Source organism: Eucyclogobius newberryi, unplaced genomic scaffold (assembly GCF_026437365.1).
Source record: "Eucyclogobius newberryi isolate DKJ021-1_F unplaced genomic scaffold, fEucNew1.0.hap1 SCAF_13, whole genome shotgun sequence".
Classification (NCBI taxonomy): Eukaryota; Metazoa; Chordata; class Actinopteri; order Gobiiformes; family Gobiidae; genus Eucyclogobius; species Eucyclogobius newberryi.
In genome coordinates this window covers 32,396,045-32,405,346 of record NW_027315757.1, presented here as the reverse complement: position 1 = coordinate 32,405,346, position 9,302 = coordinate 32,396,045, and the positions used below count along the sequence as shown (strand labels likewise).

The 9,302-nt window shown below is 39.2% G+C and overlaps 2 protein-coding genes across 2 annotated transcripts; one reads left to right on the top strand and one right to left on the bottom strand.

Annotated features, from left to right (window-relative positions):
* Positions 1-1,922: 1,922 nt before the first annotated feature.
* elof1 (elongation factor 1) lies at positions 1,923-3,092 on the bottom strand. Its single transcript, XM_072442236.1, has 4 exons — positions 2,984-3,092; positions 2,576-2,692; positions 2,430-2,500; positions 1,923-2,131 (listed from the first exon to the last, which is right to left on the bottom strand). The coding sequence occupies exons 2-4, from the start codon at positions 2,689-2,691 to the stop codon at positions 2,067-2,069; spliced, it is 252 nt and encodes an 83-aa protein (XP_072298337.1). The 5' UTR covers position 2,692; positions 2,984-3,092; the 3' UTR covers positions 1,923-2,066.
* A 2,478-nt stretch (positions 3,093-5,570) lies between these two features.
* On the top strand, positions 5,571-8,633 carry tmem205 (transmembrane protein 205). The gene is made up of 4 exons (XM_072442235.1): positions 5,571-5,591; positions 7,238-7,342; positions 7,412-7,575; positions 8,261-8,633. The coding sequence occupies exons 2-4, from the start codon at positions 7,243-7,245 to the stop codon at positions 8,561-8,563; spliced, it is 567 nt and encodes a 188-aa protein (XP_072298336.1). The 5' UTR covers positions 5,571-5,591; positions 7,238-7,242; the 3' UTR covers positions 8,564-8,633.
* Positions 8,634-9,302: the final 669 nt, after the last annotated feature.

Here is a 9,302-nt window from a genome sequence, read left to right as displayed (position 1 = left end):
TTGTGTGCAATTAACCGCAAAGATATATGATTGAGGTGTGACCAGTTTTCTTGCTTCATACTGTTAACCCACCGAACATCTTGAATGTATTATTATGATTTGTAGGCCTTAAGCAGCCCCTAGTGTTAATTACAATACTACAATACTGTATTCTTAACTGAAGATCATCTATTACGTCTAAGGTGTTGTTTTACGCCATCTAGTGTTGTAATATAATTATTGCCCTTGTTTGATTTTAATACGTTTAAATAACATTGAAATTTGAAATAAAATTTCATAAAATTTAGCATTTTTCTTTAAATTATGTAGAGATTTTATATTGAATATTTTTTTTATTCATATGATAAGAAACTGTATAAATTGTATTACAAATACATTGCAATATGACTATAAACTTTTCTATGTCTATCACTAAACCTGGCATTTGTGCAATAAAACACTTTAAATATAAAGGATGAGAATTTTATTATTGTAATTTAATTTCTACAAAATTCAGTTAAGTGTGGAAAAGAGAAACATGAAAGTACAATGATTGAGGAGAAAATGTCACGACAAAGTACAGAAACAAAAGGAATGTGTAGATCAAATACAAACACATCATTCAAAATAAGTCATTTTTAAGAAAAAAAATAATAATTCTTTCTTGTGTAAGTTCATTCCACATTGTCAATTCCTGATCTCATCAGATCGCGGAAGCAAAGCTGGTCCTGAGAGACCACAGGGAGAACCAGGAGCCACAGTGGAGCCACAGTGGAGCCACAGTGGAGCCACAGTGGCTCCAGAGCAAACTGCCGTTGTGTCTTTTGGCAAGACAATCTGTTGCCATTGTCCTTTGGCAAGACACTTAATCAGCTTTGGCAACAGAAGTAGCTTACCACCGGGTGTGAAATGAATGAAAGATGTAAAGCGTCTTTGACCGTCCATAAAAAGTGCTGTAATTTTCATACCTAAAATGTAGCAAATGCCTCTGGACATTGTGTGAAGCTCGTTATAATGTGAAAGTGCTTCTGGCCCTGGACTGAGCCTGGACTCATGCAGACGCTCACAAAGTCACACTTTCTAATGAGGTTATTTGTGATGAAAACGCCAAGAAAGTAAAACGCTGATTCCCAGGAGTTCAGTTTGGTTTGTCAAGGTTTCAAAGACAAATCATGAAAGTCAGGAACAGGTGAACCAAGATTTAGTCTGATGGCCAAGGTGTGTGCAGTGCTCAAATCTTCAATACATCAGTGGCGTGCGGTCAGGGCAATCAAGGCAAGCAGAGACTTGACCAATAAAAACTAAAATGACCGTGTGTCACAACTATAATAATACATTGTTCTAAAATATATCCAAATTAGCCTGTTTTCCCCTCACTTCTGCTGCTGAAGCTGGGCTGAAGTAACTATGTCTTTTAGTGGCCTCTACAGGCCGCTGAGCAGTACTGCGTGGGAAGCTTGGTTCTTCTTCTCCCACAGCAGCTCAGTGTCTAACATGAGCTGTTAGAACCAGAGCAGACAGCAGCTTCTTGTACAGCTCTGAGGAGCACAGCCTCAAACCACGCTGAATAAACCTGAGGGAATCTCTGATGTTTGCAGCTTTTTAAGCAACAGCAGCGCCAAGTTTCAACAAACTGACTTAAAAACTATCTTTTATAGACAAGTCTTTGTTTGTAGCTAAGACTCAGTTCACGTTTATAATAATTAGATGTTAGTTCGAAATTTACCTACACAGGGCGCTAATTTGTGTAATGAATTGATCTGTGAATTTATCCAGTTTAATCCATTCAGCATCTACATCCAGATTGTGAGTTTAGCTCAGTAGGACAGGCATTTGCCCTTCAGAGGAGGCGGGGTTCAAAACCCCACCTTGCATATTCAATTTTTTTATTTATTTTTTTAACTTTTGTGTTATCCACTAAATAGAGAACACTCCACGTCTACGCTTGCCCATCCATAAAAGTCACCGAACGCTACTGCAATACAGTTTTCTCTTTAAGTGTGTTGCCATGTGACTGTTACGTTGTAGATTCACTAAACTTGATGAGAAGTTGGCAAAAAGTCCAATAATGAGGTTGAAGGAAAACATCACTGATTGGCTGCTTCACAGGCATCGATCCAGTCGCTGTAAACATCCACCGGTTCTGACAAATCTGCACAGAACCTGGTCAAGGTGTTTATGTTCATAAAGTGGGAACACATGAAGGTCAGTCCACAGCACATCTCCTCAGCTGGTTTTTACTGATGTTACACTTTACTAAATCTTCTTCTAGACTCATTTTAGACTTGAGACATGGTAAGTATTAATATTTCCTTGTCTCTTCCATTCATTTCTCTCAACTTCAAGACAACATAAATTACACAGATAGTTCTAACAATTTGAGAACCAGAACTAATGCTTATAATAACACGGTATAATAGTATTACATAGTAGTAAGTGAAAAAGGATACACGTTATAGGGGTCTGAAACTCCTCCAAACAAACACTGCACGATATAATCCCCGTGTTTCGAGTTCTCTCCCTGAAAAACACAACCAAACACGTTACTAACACGAACATAGACTCGTAATTGTCATTTTTACTCGGCTAAACTTACATTTTGACATCGCAGGACTTCTCGTGGTTGCAGAAGGGACACGTAAACTGAGTGTCCAGATTCCCAGTCATCTTTTTCTTGGGAGGAGGCTTTCTCTTTGACTTTCTGCGACCCATTCTAGGATGTCAGAGCAACACAAAACACAGAAACGTTCAAATGCAATGTTCATCGTAATCTGTCATGGATAAACCTCCACAATGAGACGGGAATGTCGTGTTTGCGCCGTGCACCGAGATAAAAAAGCGTAACAATACCTCAAAACAAAACCGCTAACGTTACACAACAACGCTAACTACGAGCTAGCAATCTTGCACTACGTGTGGTGTAATGAATGAAAATGCGCCGCGATTGGAAGGACAGACAGGAAACGTGTCGTGCGTGAGACAATCGAATGCATTTAGCGATTACCTGGCGTAATCTTTCTGAATTTGTTTATTAAAACGCAAGAGAAAAGATGCTCGACGTTCCGGACCGTTTCCCCGTATGATGCTGCGGTGCCATCGACGTCGCGTCTGATTGGTTCGTGGGGAATCAGGTCGGTTTGTGATTGGCCTACAGCGTATTTACGAACCAATGGCTGCTTTGCATTGTAAACTAAGACCCGCCCTTTGTGTTATATATGTAAATAGAGTTGTGAACGCGGAGCCGAAATGTCCGAAAATCAAGGGTTTTTTGTAGATATTTTGTGTTTCTTGCTGTTGCTTTTGTTATTTCTCGGTATTGTAAGTTTTTTGGCATTCGTTGTCAGGGTTTTATCTATGAAGTGGTGGAATAGTAAGATAAGATAATCCTTTATTGTCCACACATGGGGAAATTTCATTGTTGCAACGCAGTAGATACAGAGGAAAAGGACAGATAACTTATAGGAAGTTTAGAAAACACTCTCAATAGAAGAACTCTTATAAACAAAACTCTTATAAACAAAAACTCATATAGACAGAACCTCTCATTTCTTGATAAGGAATGGAGGGGGAAAATAAAGATAGAATAAAAACAGCTGGGGTAAGACAAAATAATACTAATAATAATGGGTCAATGGGAGGTTTTTGTCTATGGGAGTTTTTGTTTATAGGAGATCTTCTACTGAAAGTGTTTTTCAAACTTCCTATAAGTGATCTGTTCTTTTCTTCTGTATCTGCCTCTGTATCTTCCTGCGTTGCATCAATGAAATTTACCCATGTGGGACAATAAAGGAATATCTTATCTTATCTTATCTTATCTTAAAATAAACACTCTATTTACACTCTAGTTTCCCTATGAGTTTACTTTGCAGTTTGTCAATTAGACTTCAGAGATCGAAACAGACCTGCAGCGGTGCAGGTCCAACACGTCACACACACAGGTGGTTGTTGTTGTTGTTGTTGTGGGGTTGTTGTTGTTGTTGTGTTGTTGTTGTTGTGGTGTTGCTTTTAATGGAGGTTGGCAGCCAATAGTAGATCTATGCAGCCAACTGAGAAGGTACATTTACCGCCACCTACTGTAGTACATCTACTGTAGTTATGTCTTCAAAGAATGTGTTTTACACTAAACTGTAAAAAGAGAGAAAGAAAGCCACTCACAGATTACTTTCCTCTTCTACTTTTTCTTCTTTTGGTGTTTTAGGGTTGGTATCCATAGTGTTAAATTACCAACACCCACTAGATGTACGTCTTCATAGATCTTCTTTGGTCTGTTATGGCGGCTGGTATTACCACCACCCACTGTAGTTGTTGTTGTTGTTGTTGTTGTTTTATGGCGGTTGGCATCCGAGTGTTGCATTACCGCCAGACTTTATTCCTCAGACGTTTCGTAGTCCTGTAGTTGTACATAGTTGTAGACTTTATTCTTTCGACTTTATTCTTCAGACTTTATTCTCTCGACTTTATTCTTCAGACTTTACTCTTTAGACTTTATTCTTTAGACTTTATTACGTCATTCAACGCTCATGGTAACTGTGCAGGATCATGTAGCGTTGCTTTAAGTGCCAGCGCTTTGGGCATATTGCAGCGGTCTGTAGAGGGAGGCAAAGATGTGGTAAATGTGCAGGAGATCACGAGTATGGGAAGTGTGACGTGGGAGCAAAACTGAAGTGCTGTAACTGTGGGGAAGAACATAGCTCTGCCTACGGGGGATGCAGGTTTAGCAAAAGAGCTGCTGAGGTGCATAAAATAAAGGTCTCTCAAGGTATATCCTATGCAGATGCAGTCAAGAAAGTTTCAAGACATCATCATAAGGCGCTGGTACAGCTGGCAGCCCGGTGTAAACGCTCTCTCTTCTTTCTCACACTTATTGTGCTTTATCTCCTATATTTTGGAAATATAGTTAGTATATTTTTTCTATTTTACTGTACGATAGGGACACGCGCTGGAATAGTTTTTTAATTCAACTGTTTTTGACTTTTTTCGGCTGGATTTGAGCGTTTTTCGTTGCGTTCGTTGTGTTGTTGTGACGTGAGCTAGCTCCGAGCGAGCCCACCAGCCCCCTATTCTAGTCTTTGTGACTAGAATAGTTGTTGTTTCAGAGACCAACCGGTTGGTCTCTGAAACAACAACAACTATTCTAGTCACAAAGACATATCATGACCTCATGGGCTTTGTAACACCAAAGCAATGGAAGGAGTACTTTTACGGACTACGACAGTCTGAGGACTACGAAAAGTCTGAGGAATAAAGTCTGGCGGTAATGCAACACTCGGATGCCAACCGCCATAAAACAACAACAACAACAATAAAATATGCACAGCTTCTAGTAATTTTTGATCAGTTTTTTTCCCTCTTGTTCTGTTTGTGTATTTGTTATTTATAAAATGTAAATACAAATAGAAAACTTTGCGGGACTACGATTGGCTCGTTAGTCTCGTGTGGGCGGGATACGGGACTACGATTGGCTCGTTAGTCTCGTGTGTGGGCGGGACATTTCTTGACACAGGAAGTAACGCTGTCTCGACCCCTGCTCCCTTCTAACTCTCATAAAACTCTAGTAACTCTTGTAATTTGTGCATTTCGGGCTCGGACATACAAGAGAGCAAACTCCTGAGGTAAAACGCGTTCTGTGACATTCTCTGTGGCTTTGGGCTTGTCTGAAAATGCACTCTTTGGTACAAATAGTCATCGCAGTCAATCACGTAATCACCGTCAGCTGCAGAAAGCACGTGTTGTTGGTGTTGTTGCCCTGGTGTTTTGTGTATTAGAAGATGAAATGTCTGTTGTTATTACCAATGCAAATGTTACGCCATCTATCAGACTCAGACAGCCTCTTATCTCAGTGCACCACCAGTCTGCACCACCCAACTGTCTGAGATACTTTGCAATGACTTAGTTTTTGCCAATTGTAGTTTTCAAAATAGAGGCTAGACACTTTAAAAACATTCACTTCAACGTTGGTGAGTCTTTTTTAATTTGTATGTTTCAGCTATTGCATTTGATTCAGCTGTTGTCTTTTATCTTCTTTCTTCTTTCTTCTTCTTCTTCTTCTTCTTCTTCTTCAAAGCTGTGTCAGGTGCGAAGAAGAATAAGATTATTATTTATTTATTTTACAGAATACTGATTACCTGGCCGCATTCAAATGTATTTGTAAGGTATTCCATTACATGTCCAAAATAGTACTGCATTCTGAATATGTAGTATACTTTCACATTTGGTTGCTTCATATTTGAGCAATTTTTCCAAATGAGTATTCGCAATATGCATTTTCAGTGTATTTATGTATTCAGTTACTTCCCAACAGAGGTAGATACAGAAGAACAGATCACTTCCTATAAGTGATCTGTTCTTCTGTATCTACCTCTGTATCTACCTGCGTTGCACCAATGAAATTTCCCCATGTGGGACAATAAAGGAATATCTTATCTTATCTTATCTTATTATTGGAAATGTGGGTAAACACGATGTTTTATAAATTAAACCAAAGTGTTTAATTGCATGTATTGGTGCTGCATATATATCATAAAATAAAATAAAAGTGGGCATACATTATAACAGATTTATCGACTGGTTATGGAGGAGGAAAAGGACCGGCTACAGTGTTAGTGTCAGAGTGCGTTCACACACTTGGAAAGACACACCAAAATCTGGACTGAACTGTGATTAAACATGGAACTAGACAAGACCAAGACCAGCACCAAAGTCCACATCACTAAGTCCACATCAGGACTAAACTCTGCTCAAATCAGGACTAAACCAGGGCAAGTGTGAACGAAGCCATAACATTGTATATGTATATGTATGTATATGTGGATGGAAAGAAGCTCAAAGTCACTAGCCTATTAGATAGAATAGGGTGCACGGTGGCTAAGGCGGCTAGCGCTCTTGGGTTCAATTCCTGCACCAGACCAGCATCACATGATCTCTCTGGGTGGAGTCTGCATGTTTTCCCCGTGTTACCGTGGGTTCTCTCCGGGTTCTCCGGCTCCTCCCACCGTCCAAAGACATGCATGTGTTAGGGAAAAATGGTAACTCTAAATTGGCCCTAGTGAATGTGAGAGTGAATGAATGTCTGTGATGTCTATGTCTCTGTGTTGGCCACTGTCCAGGATGTACCCCGCCTAAGGCCCGAAGTCACTGGGATAGGCTCCAGTCACCCGCGACCCCGAAAGGGAACAAGCGGTAGAAAATGGATGGACAAAAAAAAATGAAGAATAAAACATTGAGTTATAATGATAAATGATGTTTACTTGCATTGCAGACAACATGGCGACTGAGGGTGACCCCACAGACCTGGTGAAGGTCCTCCACCTGCTCGTGCTGTCCTTCACCTGGGGCATGCAGCTTTGGGTCTCATTCATTGCAGGTGAGTATAACAGATTTAATAAGCACAGTTGCATTGAACTTGATTCGTTCCCTCTTTACACGTGATCAGGTTTTGCCCTGGTGCTGCAGGTCAGCCGCCACACCTTTGGCCTGGTGCAGAGTAAACTTTTTCCGCCGTACTTCTACTGTCTGCTGGGAAGTAACTTCATCAGCCTCACCGTGTACGCCGTGTACCACCCCAGAGAGCTGCTGGACACTCACGAAGCCGTACAGGTGACTGGTCTAGTGAACATGGTATAATAACATCTAAACAGGCCCCAGCTCATAGAAATACCTTTACAAAAGCACAATCAAAACATGACATCACTGGATCATATAGTGGGCATGTTATAAATGAAGGGACTACAGTTTTTGTTTACTTCTGTAGTGTTAAATCTAGTTGTAGTGTAGAAGTTTCTCTAAATGTTAGTTCCGGTTCACAAATAGGGGAGATATTGACAAAAATTGTACATCTGGGATTATTTCTATGACAATTTTTAAATGATGTCATTACAATCCATCAGAAATGTGCAAAACTTGCCTGTGTGTGAAAATATAAATTGGCTCTCTTTTCAAAAACAGGGTAAACAACAAGTTGTACAAGAGGTTTTAATCTCAAAGGGGTTTTTACCTGGTTAAATAATGGTTAATAGCTAAATAAATGATATAACTTATATATTTATACTATTAAATATAATTGTTGCCTAGAACAGAAATGTCAGATGTATACGTACATTTAGGAATTGTATTTTGATCATCATAATCGACTCTAAAACACATTTAAAATAATTGTTAGTTGCAGGCCTAGTTTTAATATAGATCATATACTCCATATTCTAATTTAGCACGTATCCAAAACAACAATTGTAGTATTATACAGCTCTGCTCACAAATAACATTTCTTTTCATGGCTTTGTAGATGCTGCTTTACTTTGTAGCTCTGATCACGGCTGCTTTAAACACTCTGTGGTTTGGCCCCGCCGCCACCGAAGTCATGCTCCAGATGTGGGAGGTGGAGAAGGAGCACGGATTGGGACAACAGGTCGGACTGGGGGCCCAGAAGGAGGAATATACCAAACTCAGAGAGAAAGACCCCAAGTACAGACAATACAAGAAGGTTTTCGGGCGTTTCCACGGGCTCTCGGCCCTGTGCAACCTGAGCGGCTTCATCTGTGCCACTGTCAATCTGGTTTACACAGCTCTGAATCTGAACACCATTTAGAAACTAACTAAACTGGGATTTTGTTATGTTTGCTTTTCCGGATCAAATCAAATTTACTGAATTGTCATTGGGCAGCCTTACTCTGTCTGACCAGCAGAGGTCAGTAAGTGTACGTGAACTGTATAACTCTCCTCAATGCTCATCAAAACATATTTGGAAAATGTAGATTTGCTTATGAATTATACTTTTATTATCATTATTATTGTTGTTATTTTTGTTTGCAGTAAATAATGAGAATATGGCCATTTAGTTAATGTAATGTCTTAGTAAAGAAAAAGTAAATTAAGCTTGGCAGTCATTTATTTGTATAATAATGCAAATATATTGATGATATTGTTTTTTGAGCGAGGATAATCAAAAGAGGTAAATGACATCACAGTAACTACAGTAACACTGACCTGACACTATCATAAACAATACATTGTTCAAAAACGTTCTGACCATCAGAAAAAAGAGGCAACAGGAGATAAAATCACATTATAAATTTGAATATTTTAGAATTTGTATTATGGTAATGGTATGCCACTGAAGTTGTATGTGATGTATTAGTGATGGAAAAAATATATATATTCGTAATTTGTATCTCCTTTTGCCTCATTTTGCTTTATCAGGTGTTGATAAACTCAGTATTAGAAGTGTCCAAATGTCAGCGATCAAATTCATCATTTGAAACTATTTTTGTATCTGCCAGAAATAAGAACTCTTTTCAAGATATTTGTATATTTCCCTGGTAGTATCT